This window comes from Bos grunniens, chromosome 21, assembly GCF_055505025.1.
Source record: "Bos grunniens cultivar Pamir isolate PY7600 chromosome 21, Bosgru_T2T1.0, whole genome shotgun sequence".
Classification (NCBI taxonomy): Eukaryota; Metazoa; Chordata; class Mammalia; order Artiodactyla; family Bovidae; genus Bos; species Bos grunniens.
Window position 1 is genome coordinate 47,933,048 of NC_141185.1, and position 17,533 is coordinate 47,950,580.

The following is a 17,533-nucleotide window of genomic DNA, read 5'->3' on the forward strand; positions in this document are numbered from 1 at the left end:
CATAAACAGTCTAAATTTCCATTGCTTAGTGTTGGCATTATATATATTTTCAATTACTCTACTTTTTAAAAATTATTTATTTATTTATTTAGGCTATGCTGGGTCTTCGTTGCTGCCCTAGGCTACTCTCTAGTTGCAGTGTGCAGGCTTCTCATCGTGGTGTCTTCTCTTGTTGCGGAGCACAGGCTCTAGTCATTGCAGCGCATGGGCTCAGTAGTTGTGGTTTCTGGGCTCTAGAGCAGAGGCACAATAGTTGCGGTGCACAGCCTTAGTTGCTCCACAGCACGTGGGATCTTCCTGGATCAGGGACTGAACCCATCCCCTGCACTGGCATGACAGATTCTTCACCACTGAGGCACCAGGGAAGCCCTGTTATTTTTATCATTGGAATTGAAGTCAATTTCTTGTAAAAAACAGAGTTGGGAATGTGTTTTTGATCCAGTCTCAAAATTTATGTCTTTCACTTCATGTATTTAGATCACTTAAGTTTAATATAATTATTTAGATGTTTGGACTTAAATATCGATTATTTTATTATTTGTTACTTCAGTTATTTCTTCCTGTTTCCCCGTCCAGGTTTCTTGTAGATTATTTGACAATTCTTAGTATTCCACTTAAATTTACATGTTGTGATATGTACTATATTTCTTTGTATAGTATTTTAATTATTGCTCTAGGGCTTACAATACATACACTTAACTTCCCACAGTCTCCTCCAAGTAAACATTTTACCATGGCAAGTGAAATGAAGCAATCTTACCACCACATAGGTCCCTTTATCCTCTCCCTCTTTATATATTAATATTACATTCACATACATTAAAAAATCATCAACGTTATATTTTTTTTGCCTTCAAACATATTTTAGAGAATTCAAGAGGAGAAAAATAATTATATTTACCCAGATATTTAAAAGTTTCCTTCCAGTATATGTGTCTTTTGTCTGAAAATTTTACTTTAGCAATTCTTTAAAAACAGGTCTGCTAGTGACATAGTCCCTTAGTTTCCCTTTATCTTGGAATGTCTTTCTTTCACCTTCAATGCTTAAAGATATGTTTGCTGAATATAGAATTATCGATTGAAAAGTCTTTTCTTTCAGCAGTTAAAAAATATTATTTCTAAAACAACAAAACAGTATCCAACAATATGGGGTCTCCAGAAGAAACTTTCCAAAAGAGACACAGATGTATAGAACAGTCTTCTGGACTCTGTGGGAGAGGGGGAGGGTGGGATGATTCGGGGGAATGGCATGGAAACATGTATGATATCATATAAGAAACGAATTGCCAGTCCAGGTTTGATACAGGATCCTTGGGGCTGGTGCACTGGGATGACCCGGAGGGATGGTACGGGGAGGGGGGTTCAGGATGGGGAACACGTGTACACCCGTGGCGGATTCATGTTGATGTGTGGCAGAACCAATACAATATTGTAAAGTAATTAGCCTCCAATTAAAGTAAATAAATTTAAATTTTAAAAAATTAAAAAAAAATATTTCACTTCCTTTTTAACCTCCACTGTTTCTGATGAGAAATTGCAGTCATTTGAGTTACTGCTCCCCTAGAAACAGTGCATCATTTTTTTCTACATTTAAGATTTTATTGTTTTTTTGTCCTTAGTTCTCAGCAATTTGACTATGCTGTTCCTTGGCATGGAATTATGTGGGTGTTTCTTATTTGGGGTTTGCTGAACTTCTTGATCTGTGTTTGTGGGGTTTTGTTTTTATTTTTTTGCCAAATTTGGGAAGTTTTCAGCCATTATTTCTTCATATATTTTTTCTGCACCACACTCTCTTCTCTCTTCCTGGGTATCCAAGGACATGAATTTTAGACATTTTGCTATTGTACCACAGATGCCTGAGGTTCTATTCATGTCTTTTTCTCTCTCTCACTCAAGTTGAATAATTTCAACTATTTTCAAAGTACATTATTTTCTATCGTCCTCATTTTTCTGTTGTGCCTAACCAGCAAGTCATTTTATTTCAATTATTTTATTTTTTCAGTTCTAAAATTAATATTTACTTCTTTACATCTTGTATTTCTTTGCCAAGACTTTCTATCTTTCAATTTATTTCCAGAGTGCTCACCCTTACTTTTTGTTATTGCTTTAAAGTCAGATAATTCCAACATATCTGCCATCTTGACATTGTCATCCTTTAATTGCCTTTTCCCATGCATGTTGAGATCTTCCTTATTTTCTCATATGCCAAGTAATATTCATTATATCCTGGACATTTCGAATATTATGAGATTCTGGTTTCTTGAATAAATCCTGTAGAGGATGTTAATACTTTTGTCTCAGCAGACAATCTACTTGGTTGTAGTCAGGCTCCAAGTTCCATTCAACCTCCTGTGATCGTAGTTTCAATTCAGTTCCATTTTCAAAGTCTTTACAGTGTTATTCAGATCTGTGTGTGTGCCACCCAGTGGCCAGTCTGGGACTTGGATGATGGTCTCTTAGTGGGTTTTTTTGGTTGATTCCAGAGGCAAGTGGGATCTTAGTTCCCCGAACAGGGATTGAACCCATGTTACCTCCATTGGAAGTACAAAGTCTTAACCACTGAACCTTGAGGAAAGTCCCTCTTAGTTCTTCAGTATACAATGTTCAGAATCAGATCCATGCATGAATAGCTTGGAAATAAGCCCAGGAATTTATAAACAGCTTATGAAGTCACTTTCCCAAAACTTCCTCCCCATGATCTACCCTTTACTTCCTGAGTCCTTAGGATTACCTTTTCCATTCCTCTGTCCAGATAGTTAGGCTTCACTTAGCCTTCTCTGTCACATACTTTCACACATGAGTCCCTGTCCTGGACCAAGGAAGACATCCAGAAGAGAAAAAAAAACAACAGAAATTGATCCCACCCTCTTGGGACCACAAACAGAGAGAAAGATTCTCCACCATTCTCTTACCTCTCTTATTTCTCAGGCCTGTCTTGAAGGGCTTTTCCTGAATCTCTCTCTATACTGGTGCTTACTTCTGAGTTTCTGACTGCATAGACCAGGCCAGGGAATAGTAGGAGATTTGACAGATTTTATCTTCTTGGGCTTCAAAATTACTGTAGACAATGACTACAGCCATGAAATTAAAAAACGCTTGCTCCTTGGGAGAAAAGCTATGATAAACCTAGAAACAGTATTAAAAAGCAGAGAAATCACTTTGCCAACAAATGTCTACACAGTCAAAGCTACGGTTTTTCCAGCAGTCATGTATGGGTGTGAGAGCTGGACCATAAAGAAGGCTGAGCACCAGAGAACTGATGCTTTCAAACTGTGGTGTTGGAGAAGACTCTTGAGAGTCCCTTGGACTGCAAGGAGATCCAGCCAGTCCATGCTAAAGGAGATCAACACTGCATATTCATTGGAAGGATTGATGCTGAAGCTCCAATACTTTGGCCACCTGATCTGAAGAGGTTGACTAACTGGAAAAAAAACCCTGATGCTGGGAAAGAGTGAAGGCAAAAGGAGAAGATGGAGGCAGAGGATGAGATGATTAGATAGTATCACTGACTCAGTGGACATGAATTTGAGCAAACTCCAAGAGCTAGTGAAGGACAGAGAAGTGTGGTGTGTGCAGTCTATGAAGTTGGACTTCACAAAAAGTTGGACAGGGCTTGGCGACTGAACAACAACATTGCCAAATCAGTAGTACTGATCAGTAGTGCTGACCAGTATTCCTGGTCTTATTCCTCAGTCTGTCTGCTACTATTTGTTTATCAAAGTCATCAAATAGCTGCACCAGGTGACTTGCCCAAGTTTTTAGTTGCAATCAGTGGGGGATACAGGGTGGATGGTGTTCACTCCGTCTCGTCCAGAACTGGAACTACCATAACCACAATAGCTAACTTAACATTAGTTATTGTATTTTCTAGTTCTGGAATTCTAGTTTGCATCATTTTAAAGTCTTTTCTACTTTTTATAGTTTCTAGTTCTCTGCTGAAATTTTCAGTCTTAACTTTTTATCTTTTAAAATATAGGATGTACAGTTTTTAGTTTTTTAGTTCATGTCTGATCATTCCAAAAGTTGGAGTACATTGTGTGGCTGTTTTTGCTGGTTCTTTTTTATGTTGTTTTTTTGTTTGTTTATTTGCTCTTTGTGTGTGTGTGTGTTCCAATAAAGCTTTATTTATGAACGTTGAAATTTGAAGTTCATATAATTTTCACATCACAAAATATACTTCTTTTGATATTTTCCCCAACTATTTAAAAGTGTAAAAAGTATTCTCAGCTCTTGGTTCATACAAAAACAGGCGGCAAGCCAGATCTGGCCCCCAAGCTATAGTTTGCCAACCTCTGTGCTTGACCTTGCAATGATGGACACAGTTCTGGCCTCATGGCACTTACTGTTGATGGGAGAGATGGATATTGAAGAAATAATTTGAATAGTTTTTATGTAATTGCTAATTGCATAGGAAGGAAAATAAAGGGTTAATTATGAATTATAACAGGGAAATATCAATCAAATTAGGAAATCAGGAAATGAAATGAGAACAGAGACCTAAAGATGAGTAATATCTAGCCAGGAAAGAGTGGCTAAAAAAGGAAATCTTCCAGGAAGATAAGACTTATAAGGTCAGACTGATAAACTGAATGGTGGGTTTTACCCTTCACAGTCCTATTAGGTAAGCAAATGCTCCAGGAAGTTTTCAGAGAGAATGTGGTACCTGGTGTGTTGGGGACAGTGTGAGGGAACCACCTCATCTCCAAACGTGACACAGGAGGAGTTCCTTGTACCTTCCTTATTGTCATTCTGTGTTTTCACAGAGGTTCTGGCCTCTTCATGCTGCTCTTTTTCCTCCGCTGGGAGGCAGGTGAGAGGCAGTGACATTATGAAGCAGAACAGGGACTCCACAACTGAGAGTCAGGCACCCTGAGTTCTGGATTCAGTATTGCTATCCCTTGTCATGTGGTCCTGGGCACATTGCTTAACCTTACTTAAACCAAAAAATAAAGTACTTTTATATACATCAAGAGTCCAGGCAGGTGACTCCAGGCCCCTTCAGAGCAGTTCATTCAAAAACAGAGTTCCATGAAAGGCCACTGGACCTGGTGACTGCTGGGTCCTCCCCTGGCCTGGCTCTCAGTGATTCTATGAGAAGAGTCTTTTCTCTAGACCTGTCCGTGTTGGATCCTGAGCTAGGAGGGAACCTAGGTCTGGCTGCTCCCAGGCAAATGGAATGTAGAAGTTTCCATCCCAGCCCTCCCTAACAAGAATCAGGGGAAAATCAAGCCATTTTCTTCAGGAAAATGATAACTGTATCTTGTTGGCACATTATCAGGAAAAAAGCAAAAGTATATGATTCATATCGAGATTGTTTCAGATTTCTATCATTTCAGTGGCACCACAGGCAATTGGTAACATAAACTAGGTAGCAGGCCTTTAACGTCCCAGTAAATAAGCATCCTACTATGAGCGGCTCACACCCCAGAGAATGCTGAGCCAGGCTGAGTTCCTGCCCCCTCACACCTTCAAGTGTCACAGGAGGCAACTTCAAGGCCTCTGGCCAGCCCTGTCCAGCTTCCTTCTGTGTCACCTTAAGGCTGTTCCCATCAGAACATCTATCTGCCCCTCGGCTCTGGTGATCCGGTAAGCTTTATATCTGGGTTTTGTTTTGGCTGTGCCACTGAACTTGCAGGATCTTAGTTTCCTGACCAGGGATTAGTCCCCTGGGGCCATGGCAGTGAAAGTGCCAAGTCCTAACCATTGGACTGGCCAGGGAAGTCCCCATGTTCATGGTTTTTTTTTCTTCTCTTTGTATGCCTGTCTATCATTTAGGTGCCGGATATTACATTTGAAACATTTTTCAGAAATGGTTTGAGGCTTAAGATAATGCTATCATCCTCCAGGTGATTTCTGTTTGTTTCTCCCAGGTGCTGCATGCACACCCAGGCACTGGGGGGCAAGGTATCTTGAATCGCCTTAACCTAACTTCAGGGACCGAGATATTTCTTGGTCACCCAGGTAACTCAGAGTTAAGCCTCAGTCCCTGTGAGGGTAATTTGCTTCTGGTTCCCTTAATCCTATGGTACAAACCTTCAGGGTTCCCCGCTCAAAGACCAGAGGGTTTACCAGGGCTACCACTCTTGAGACCATGGGCTCCAATTGTGGTCTCCCAAGTTCCTTGAGGCTGTCTGCAACACTGCTGAATGTCTCATTCGTCTCTCCTGGAGTGACAAACAACCCCAAGACAAAAGCTACACCAAGTGCTGGGGCTCACCATTATGGATTCCCATCTTATCCCAGATCCTGCAAAGCGATTCTTCACTTTGTTAGCTCTCCAGTGCCTTCAAGCAGACATTTTTATATTTTGCTCTACTTTACTAGTTGCCCTCAGTAGGAGAGTTGGTCTAAATTATCTAACCCAGCATTACTGGAAGCTAATATTCAGCAAGTGCTAGTTCTCTCCCCTTTCTGTCTCACGTCCAAGCCTGAAGGATGTTACAGTTAATGCTAAACAAACTAAAGCAGAACACAAGACACAGAAAAGAAAAAGTGTGGCGAGGCTTTAAATGCACCAAGGCATTAAGGTTAGGACAAGCAGGTGTGAGTTCCTGGCCTAGCCTACCACCTTCCCTTTGTTTCAGGCTATGTGTCCTTCCCAGAATGTGTTCCTTCCTCTCTTTCACCCATTACTTTATTTTTATCTGAGGATATTATGGGCATTATTTTATATTAAAAAATTGTATTGGGTATTTTTCTACTATGGTATTTCTAGTGATGAATCCTATACATGCTGCCAACCAGTCTGGCCCCTTTCCAGATGCCTTCCCTCATGACTACATACCGCCCCACGCTTCATCCCTGGAAACCTATAGTAGTAACACTCACCACAAACTCTTTGAGTTTATGGTTTGGAGCAAGTCTAATCCCCTTGAGTTATTTGATAATTCCTTAAGCAACGATCATGTCTCTCCCCAATCCCTCCTTCCTTCAACAGTTCTCAGAAAATACGTATATTCATGTAGGCTCTGAAAACCAAAGCGCCCTGATGGTGGGAGCAGAGTTTCCATGTACTGAGACGATCATCCTCAGGATGTGCGGGGCGTAAGGTACTGTGAGGTCTTGAGGCGTTCAGCAGAGCCTCCTCAGACCATCCCCTCAGAGGATCCCCTCAGACTATATCCCCACACTCCTATACCTCCGCTCCAGAGTTCTGAGCCAGGCTCAGAAAAGATCTCAGGTTAGGGCACTTTTAAAAGGGGAACTAATATCCCACAAGCTGTGAAGGGTCACCAAAAAAAATTTTTTTAATTAAAAAAGAAGGCTTGAATGACAGAAAGAAATACTATGCTCCCAGATGAGAAAGCTAAATATTAAGATATTGATTTTTCCAAATTCATTTTTATATTTAATGCAATCTCAATCAGAATACCAATGGTAGAGAGACAGAAAGCAAATTAGTGGTTGCCTGGACCTCAGGGTGGGAACAAGGATTAACTGCAAAAAGGAACAAGAATCTTTTTAGGGTGATGAAATGTTTTAAAACTGGATTATGTGAGTGACTGCACAACTCTGAATTGTGTGCACTGACCTGTACACTTTATTGTTTCTGTTCTGTGTTTTGGTCTTTTGGCCGAGAGGAATGTGGGATCTTAACTCCCTGACCAGGAAATGAACCTGTACCCTCTGCACTGGAAGGGGAGGTCCAAACCACTGGACCATCAGGGGCGGCCCTGACCTGTACACTTTAAATAGATGACTGTTACTGGTATAAAATCATACCTCAATCAAGCTCTTTAAAAATATATGCCTAGCAAATTTTACTAAAAGACCATTTAAAATTCAAATCTGACTAGTCTTCCATAAAAGGATTTAATATATTTTTGATCTTGTTAAAAATAATTCATCACTGTTTTGAAAATGCGTGGTTTTTTTTAATGGTGAATATAAAGATACAAGGTAAAAAAAAAACAATGATATCTGGGAGTTTGGAAAAATTCAAACAACGATTCTAAGTTTTCCTAGAGGAATAAATAAGAGAGAATAACTTCAAAAATGTTTAAAAGACGTATAAGAGGGTTGCTTTGTCAGAAATTAAAGCTACAATAATTAAATGAGATCATTCTGTTGTAAGAATCAACAAATAGATTAATGGATTATGATAGATGTATATATGGGAACTAAAATAGACTTTAGTGGGTATAAGGGTAGTTTATAAAGAAAGAATCACAAACTAATAGAAAAGGTTGACTATTTAAGGTAGATATGAGGGGAAATTACTTATTGTTGAGCTAGAAACTGATATTATGCTATATACCTGAATCAATTCCAGACTGATTTATAAGTCAAATAAAGGAATTCAAACAATAAAAATTATAAAAATATAGATATATGCTTAACTAACCTTGGAAGAAAATCATAAACAATATTGAAGAAATGGTTAAAATATGTATATTGTGGCATCTTACATAACCACAAAAAGTGAACTTTTCCAGATAACTTTAAGGAACCATTAGAAAATGCTCATAAAATAATGAGAAGTAAAAGAAGCAGAATATAAAACTAATCAAAATAATATAAATTAAATTAAAAAAATAATAAAACACATGCAAAAAGATTGGTAGATACAGCAAGATATCTGGATGGCAGACTTATAGATGAGTTTTCACTTTTTCCTTTTAGAATTTCCCCCACATATTTTACTATGGCCATGTTTTCCTTTCATTATCAAAAACTAAAGTGATTTGGTAGAATGAAAATATGAGAAACCAATCAAATTCAGCTACTAAAAAGCAACATCTTCAGAATACATATGGCCATTATATGCATTTTTCACATGTATGATGATACATTCCACAATTTTTTAAAGTATTAAAATAAAATAAAAGCCACACAAGCTCTTTGTGGCCACAGCAGAACCTCTGCAGACAGCCTCTCCTGCCCTGCGCTGCCCTAGCCCATTCATCCCACCTCGGAGAAGGCCTTGCCAGGAGGATGCAGCCGTCTGGCTGTGGTACTCCCCACCGCTGTGGGTGGAGAAGCCAGACTCACTCACAGACTTGGCCACCAGCCTGATCTCGTCCCAAATGTGCTCCCTAGGGGCCCATGAGGGCCATCCCTACAGTATGGCCTGCAGTCCAGCCTCTGGGCTGTCAGGCACATGGAGTGGCCCCATCTGGCCACTAGGAGCTCACCACTCCAGCTGCTGAGATCTCATGAGACCAGGCATGAGGGGCTGAGAGTCATGAACAGATTCCAGAGTCTGGTTTGAGGTTCACTCCACTCCAAAGACCTCTGAACTACTGTCCCCACAGACTAATCTCAGCACCCACTGAAATAAAAACATCTCCTCTCATCACCCTAGAAACTGGCGCTCCCTCCTACCTCTTTGAAAGTCCTTTCAATGGGAGAGGCAGCTCCTCCCAGTTCTCCTTACCTTCCCCACTGCACCCTTGGAGGTCCTGCAGCAGCATGTACCTCACGTCTGTCCCTTCACCCTTCCATCTTCTGCCTCGACCCCTGTGAAATGCTGCTTTCAGCTGCTCCCCATTTCCCCAGACCCATGCTCCTGCATTCCTGTGACCCAAGAAACAATTTCATCTTAGCTCCCCCAAAATGCTGTCTCTACTTAGGGTTGCCAGATTTAGCAAAGAGAAATATATGACACCCAGTTACATTTAATTTCAGACAACCAACCAACAATTTCTTAGTGTAAGTGTACTCCATCTATTTTACACAACCCACCTCCAATCTTTTTTTTCAAGTTGATATGTTGTGTTGTCATTTTTATTCAGTTTAGGAAATTCTCTTTCTTCTTTTTTAGGCCACATGGCATGTGGGATCTTAGTTCCCTAACCAACCTGACTGGGGACCAAACCTGCACCCCTGCAGTGGAAGTCTTAGCCACTAGGTGAGGGAGAAAGTCCCTCATCTCCAGTCTTGAAACACTTTTGCTTTCTGCCCCTCATAAGAAATACTGTCTTCTTTCTGCCCCTCTATAAAACATTCCTTTCTCTCTACAAACTCCTGGGAAATAGTGCCTCTGAAACATGAAACACTGACCAAACGGGACAAACAGTTTCTTTTCTGTTAATCCCCTCAGTTTTGCTCCTCCCCTCCCTCTTCACCCTCCCCTCCCTTATCAAACTCCTTAAGCTGTCACCCACCAGCCTCCTTCTTTGTAGAATGCATGTCCCTTCCCCATCTCCACACAAGACCTCTTTCCTCAACTGGCTACCAGAATCCCCAGGAAAACACCAGCACTCCTGTTCTCAGGTAAGACAGTTTGCCTCTACCTCCCACCACTGGAATGTCTTAAACCTATTGCCATTTATCTTGTTCTTAATATGCACCAAGCCCTGTGCCAAGCACTCTGATTCTCACAACAGCCCCATGAAGTAGGCGTTATTTTTATTACAGTTTTATGACTTGCTGAAGATCACACAACGTTGAGGATAGTCAGATTTGCACACAGGTAACACCTGACTCCAAAATCTCAGATAAAAACCCAGATTAAGCCAGAATTTTCTGGATGTTGGATATGTTTTAAGTCTTCTAATAAGCATCCAGGTAAAGATCCACTGCCCACCACAGACCACTCCTCGGTCTCCCCCTTCTTTTCCTCCCCAAAGAACATCCTCCTCCTCCACCTCGCTCTGGGACATCATCGCTTGGCAGTGAACATTCCTGCTATCGGAGGAGATGGTCACAGTCAGACTGTGCTGCCCACATGCCTGGTAGCTGGGGACCGCCTGGGGCAGGGGCCAGGCCTGTGGTCCCTGTTCCTGGCTAGCACCCCACCCCACCCCCTTCTATAAATATCCCACTGCTCACTGGCTGCCAAGCTGTTACAGCAACAGTTTCCATGAGGTCAGTGCCCCAAGCGGCCTCCAGGTCCCAACACCCACATGTACCTTGCCTGGAGCGCTGGGGCCTGCTTGTCCCTGCAGGGGGCTGTCCCGGGTGCTGTGTCTCCGACGCACGGGGGGTGTGGGCACTTGGGCAGAAGTCTGGGATGGAGTCTTCCCCGAGCTCTGAGCCCCGGGTTCCGAATCTTGACTCAGGGAGGAATCAGGCTTGCTGCTGGCAGTGGGCTCTCCTTTGAGCTTCGGAGGGGCAAACCTCTTCCTGTTGAAGGGCCTGGTTGGCTGGGGGGCTGAAGGCACAGGCTGGCCGGGGGCAGCAGGCCCCCTCTCACCTCCAGCTTCGCTGGATTCCCGACGTGAGGGCCTCTGTCCAGGTGTTCTGCCCCGAGGGGTCTGGGCCTCTGCTTCCATCTGGGGCTGGTCCGCTCGGGTGCTCTCCAGGTACATGTCCTTCAAGGAGAAATACACTTCCGGCTCTGGGCCTGGGACAGGGGCCGGGGCCTGGGTCTTCTGGGCCTGGTCTGGAGTACCTGCACCAGAGGCTGGCTTCCTGGTGCCATCTGCTCCAGGGGATCCAGGCCCCCGGGCAGCCCTGCCTCTGGGCCGGGTCTGAAACTGCTCCACGTCCAAGGGCCCCTGTGTCCCACAGGAGTCAGGCTTGCCTGAACTGGGGAAACGGTTTTCCGAGGCACGATGGCTTTGAGCTGCCTTCTCCATCTCTGGTTTCCGCACTCCTTGCTTAGGTTCCATGTCTTTCTTCTTCTTCTTGGCCCCAGACTCCTTTTTGGGAGCTCTCTGAGGCCCCAGCTCCATGGCCTCACAGATGTAGGTCAACAGGCCACGCTCTCCATCCTCCCCGTTCTCAGGGGCAGCCTCCCCATTGGTGGTCACCTCTCCAGAAGCAAGACTGTTGATTAGGCCCAAACCTGGGTGCTGACCAGGCTCGGTGTCTCCCTCCTGCCAAGCCACGAGGGGTCCATCCTCGACTTCCCGGGCAGGGGCCGAGGGGACAGGCACCTCGGCCCCGCTCAGCCGCCGCTTTCGCTGGAAGCGGTCAGGGCTGAGTTTGCGCAGGGCATCAGCCTCGCCCACAGCCTCCTTCCCGTGCTTCCAGCTCTGCTCGATTTCCCGCATCTTTGCTGCAGCCTTGCGCTTCAGCTTGGCAAACCAGCGCTGGTGGATCTTGTATTCAGTCATGGTGCCCACCTCCAAGACCCCTGAGCAGGACACAATGCCCTTGGCGTTCCGGGCAGAGGCCTGATAGATGGCAGCATCTTCCTCTCGACACCTAGAGGCAGGAGCATGAAGTGGAAGGTGAAAGCCCCCCATCCCCATAGCCAGAGTCCTGCCCCTGCCAGCCCTGCCTCAAGTGCACCCCACCCCCCACTCCTCACCACAGCTGAGGATACTGAGGCTGGCAAGACGGTAGGAGCTGCCCAAGGCCACGCTGTTCTAGGAGGGATTAGACCTGGGGCCCAGGAGGCTCCCTTCATGAGCAGGTGACCCACACAGCCCGTGTGGGGTAAGGATGACTTGGGAGCTTTTTTTGGCAGCTGACCTCATGGAAAATGTTTCTATGGGTCAGGACCTCCTCTGGCTGTGCTCAGCTCTCTGGCTGTCAGAAATACTCCCATCCTGGCCTTAGGAGATCCCAGACACTGGCAGCCAGACACGCTTCACCAGGTGGTTCAACTCTGCAGCAGAACCCTGCCCCCACCCCAGACTTGGGTCATAGGACCTGCAGGAGGGCAGACAGAGCATAACGGGCCCCGCCTCCTCACCTGTAGAGCTGCAGGGTGTGACGGTTGCCCTGATGCATGATCTCGTATTTGGGCAAGCCACAGTAGCGGTCCAGCTCTGTGTCATCCTTGTACCAGGTCACCTCTGGCTCTGGGTACCCTAAGAAGGAAGCAGCAGATTGGGTTGCAGAGAAACCAGTTCCAAAATAGTGGGCAGAGAGAAGAGGATCCCGTGGCTTCCCCAGACCACCTGAAGAGACTGGACTGGTCCACGTGCCCCGGGTTGGCAGGAGGAAGAGGGCTACCCTATGGCTCAGCTTATATTTAGAAGCTAGGCCCTATCAAGGCCAAAAACTGTTTCCCTTCAGCAACTGGAAGGCAAACATAGAGGAGAAATTTCCTGGCTGCTGATTAGAAGGGAAGCAAGGAGTTTCCAGAAAGCTTTAGCTGGTAGTAATAAGCGTCCTCTCTTCAGTGGCCTGTTGTACATCCTCATCTGTAATAACAGCTCTACTCTCAGAGGTCTCTCCCCAACACCCAACATCAGCACCAATGCCAAGCACCCTTCTTTCATTCCAGGTTCCTGAGCTATTAGTATCATTTGATGACACAGCTAAAGCATCTATCCATCCATCCACCCATCCATTTGTCATCCATCTATCCACCCATCCACACCTACCTTCTCCCCCATTCACTGCTGTGAAACTGACTGAGGTATTTTTCCAGCCCATCCTTTCTCAACTTTCAGCCCTACTCACAAAGAGAGCTTCTAGCTGTGAGGGCCACGTGTCCCTGCCTCCCTGGCCACCTAGCTGATTGGTCCAGTAATGGACACATAACCACTTAATCTAATTCAATCCTTTGACCTAGTATTTGGGAATTGGAACATAGAGACAGTCTATCCTTGGGTCTGGAAATAACTTGGAAGAGGTGCAACCATATTCTGCTACATGGACTGAGAAGCAGACAAAGCTACAGTGAGATGGAAGTGAAGTTGGTGTTCAGGATAGAATGAAAAAAAGGAGACAGAGAGGGTAGTCCTGATATCCTTCCAAATACTGGTTCCATTCTTTACCTGGCCACAGCCACACTCTTGTGAATTCCATAAGAAGTCCATCTAAGCCTTACCAAGGAGTTCTGTTTCATTTCTTAAGCTGACTTCAATTAATTTGCAATGGTTATTAGAAATTAGAGACTCCTAACATTGTTGCTGTTCAGTCACTAAGTTATGTCCAACTCTTTGCAATCCCATGGATTGCAGCACACCAGGCTTTCCTGTCCTTCATTATCTCCCCGAGCTTGCTCAAACCCATGTCCATTGAGTCAGTAATGGCATCCAACCATCTCATCCTCTGTCATCCCCTTCTCCTCCTGCCCTTAATCTTTTCCAGCATCAGGGTCTTTGTCCCTTAAATATATGTATATATTAGGTGTGTGCTGACTGCCAAGCAAGGGTTATGAAGATACAGAAGCTTGACAGCTCTGCTCTCAGGGAACCCACTGTACAATAGAAAAGATAGGTCTCCACACAAGGCAGGGATGCACCTGCAACTGGCACTCATGTGCTCTGCCTTCCCTGCTGTCTCGATAAACTGCCCAAGTGCCTGTCTAAGACACCCTCACTGGATCCCATCTCTTCCTGCCTCATCGAGGACATCTCTCCAGCTTGTTCCTCCTTTCCTGAATTTTCAGGCTTTTCCTCTTAGATCATTCCCATCAGCATACAAGCCTCTATACTGTCTTCCTTCTTTTCTTTGACCTCACATCCTTCCCTGGCTCCTGCCCCCATTTCTCTCTTTTCTTCTTTACAAAGAAATTATTTGAAAGAGCTTTCTGTACTCATTGTCTTTACCCTGTTTCCTCCGATCAGGCTTTTGAAACTACCGCTGCACAGGAATTGCTCCTATCAAGGTCACCCGTGACTCACATATCACCAAATCTCTCAGCATTGACCTTCCCTTCCTGAAACCTTTTCTTTGCTTGCTCCTGGATGCCCCTCCTTCTGAGTGTCTGTGCTACTCTACTGGCCACTTTGTCTAATCTCTTCATCTGCCCTCTCCCCACCACCTAGACCTAGAAGTGTTAGATGGGCCAGGGCTCAGGCCTCAGAACCATTTTCCATTCTCTCTATATATAACCTAGGGGATCTAATCCTGTCCTGCAGCCTTTAAATAGCTATATCTTCCTAACTCCCAAATTTGTATCTCTAGCCCAGACCTCCCCTGAACTCCTGGTTCTTATTTCTGACTGCAAACCTGACATCTCCACTTGGAGGTCTCATGGGTATCAGACTTACCCAAGCCAAGCTCCTTATTCCCCTCACCAAGCCGAGTCCTACTTACCTCAGTAAATGGCAACTTTATCCTTCTAATTTGGCTCAAGCCAAAAACCTAGAGGTAATATTTTATTCTTTTATTTTCCTCACATCCACTCCATCAGATGATTCCACAGGCCCTCCCTCCAGAATATATTCAAAATCTGATCACTTCCTGCCACTCCTTGCCACCAAACTGCTCCATCAGCATCATCTCACACCTCAATTTCTCAACAACCTCCTTGCTTATCTCACTAGTTCCAGCCTGGCCTTTCTTCAGCCCATTCTCAGCACAGCAGCCAGAGGAAGTAAATAAGGTCAGGTGATAGCACTTCTCTGCTCAAAACACTCCACCAGCTCCCATCTCATGAAAGCCCTCATGATCTAGGCCACATCAGCCCACTGGCCTCACCTCCTCCCACTCTCTACCTTGCTTGCAGTACCCCAGTCATACACCCCTGCTGGCTGGCCCCAAGCATCACATGAGCGTCACATATTGATTCCTCTGGCCTCTGTCCGCACTTTATCTCCATGGAGAGACCTTCCCTACCACCTGTATGCAATAACCACTCGCTCTCCCTGGTGATTCTTATCTCTCTTACTGTTTCTTTTTCTTTATATTCTTCATAGAATAGTGGCCACGGGACTGGAAAAGGTCAGTTTTCATTCCAATCCCAAAGAAAGGCAATGCCAAAGAATGTTCAAACTACCGCACAATTGCACTCATTTCACATGCTAGCAAGGTAATGCTCAAAATACTTCAAACTAGACTTCAACAGCATGTGAACCGAGAACTTCCAGATGTTCAAGCTGGATTTAGAAAAGGCAGAGGAACCAGAGATCAAATTGCCAACATCCACTGAATCATAGAAAAAGCAAGGGAATTCCAAAAAAACCCTATGTCTGCTTCACTGACTACACTAAAGCCTGCTGTGTAGATCACAACAGTGGAAAATTCTTAGAGAGATGGGACTATAAAACCACCTTATTTGTCTCCTGAGAAATCTGTATGCAGGACATGAAGCAACAGTTAGAACCAGACATGGAACAATGGACTGGTTCAAAGTTGGAAAAGAAGGATGTCAAGGCTATATATTGCCACCCTGCTTATTTAACTTACATGCAGACTGTGTCATGTGAAATGCTGGGCTGAATGAATCACAAGCTGGACTTGCAGGGAGAAATATGAACAACCTCAGATATGCAGATGACACCACTCTAATGACAGAAAGCAAAGAGGATCTAAAGAGCCTCTTGATGAGGGAGAAAGAGGAGAGTGAAAAAGTTGGCTTAAAACTCAACATTCAAAAAACTAAGATCATGGCATCCAGTCCCATCACTTCATGGCAAATAGATGGAAGAAAGGTGGAAACAGTGACAGATTTTATTTTCTTGGGCTCCAAAATCACTGCAGATGGTGACTGCAGCCACAAAATTGAAGATGCTTGCTCCTTGGAAGAAAAGCTATGACAAACATAAACAGCAGATTGAAAAGCAGAGACATCACTTTGCCAACAAAGGTCCGTATAGTCAACGCTATGGTTTTTCCAGTAGTCATGTATGGTGTGAGAGCTGAACTATAAAGAAGGCTGAGCGCCAAAGAACTGATGCTTTTGAATTGTGGCACTGGAGAAGACTCTTAAGAGTCTGAGCAAACTCTGGGAGATGGTGAAGAACAGGAAAGCCTGGCATGCTGCTGTCCAAAGGGTCACAAAGAGTCAGACACGACTGAGCAACTGAACAATGCATTGCTACCTGACTGATTATACCCTGATGAGTTTCTACCCATCTACTCCAACTCCCTGGGGAAAGAACAGCTCCATGACTTGTCTGTGTTATTCGCTGCTATGTCCCCAGTTCCTAGAATAGTGTCTGGTATCGGGTCAACACTCATTAAGTATTTATAGGTGAATGAATGAAGCAATGCACTAAGGGCTCAGGGTACAGAGAAGGGAACAGGCACCTGCAGCTGAGGATTCAGGGAAGGCTTTATGGCATGTGAGGCATTTGAAATGGCTGTGAGGGAGGTGGAATTTCAGAAAATGTGGGTTCAGTGTCTTCACTTCCCTTCCACAGCACAAATCCTGATACTGGAACCGTTCCCTTCTCTGTTTCCTCTCCTCTACTTATATCCCATGTGCGTCATCATCTCTCCTTCACTTCTTTATCTCTACCACCTAAGACAGTGCCTGGCACATAGTAGCTACTTAATAAAAATCTGCTGGATGAGTGAGTAAGGGGAAAAGTGAGTGAACAAACAAGAGGTTGGCAGGGAGGGCATGCTGACGAAGAACCATGACACCAGAGTGTGGGGTGGAAAGCAGAGGGCACACTGGGGAACCGTGACAAGAACAGGGAGCAAAGGAGGCGAGGCTGTGGCTGCGTCAGCCAAAACAGACTCTGGGCAGCCCTGACTGTAAAGCGAGCCCCATGTTTCCATTGTGAGCTAAAGTCCCTGGTTACATCACCGTGCATGTCCTCACCATCTCGAGCAGTGAGCTCATCCCTGCAGGAGCCCAGCTCAGAGCCTCCTTGCCCCATGATCTGCCCAGTTGGGCCTCAGCCTCCAGGGCATCTGAGTCCAGTCAGGCTGCAGCGAGAGGGCAGGGACAGGGCAAGAAGGGGATGCTGAGGGGGCCCCACAGCCACAAAGCTGGGGGGCTCCAGCCCCCACG

At 44.8% G+C, this 17,533-nt stretch overlaps 1 protein-coding gene across 5 annotated transcripts in view; it reads right to left on the reverse strand.

Annotated features, from left to right (window-relative positions):
• Positions 1 to 17,533, reverse strand: part of ALPK3 (alpha kinase 3) — a 58,983-nt gene that overhangs the window by 20,649 nt on the left and 20,801 nt on the right. For 4 of the 5 annotated variants that reach the window (XM_086364426.1, XM_086364427.1, XM_086364425.1 and 1 more), the window contains 2 exons: positions 12,587 to 12,704; positions 10,854 to 12,093 (listed from right to left, as the gene is read on the reverse strand). In XM_086364426.1, the coding sequence (XP_086220552.1) occupies positions 10,854 to 12,093; positions 12,587 to 12,624 (1,278 nt within the window). In that variant the 5' untranslated portion in view covers positions 12,625 to 12,704. Of the gene's footprint in view, positions 1 to 10,853; positions 12,094 to 12,586; positions 12,705 to 14,886; positions 15,107 to 17,533 lie in introns of those variants that run through there. The other variant, XM_086364428.1, reaches the window with a different exon arrangement.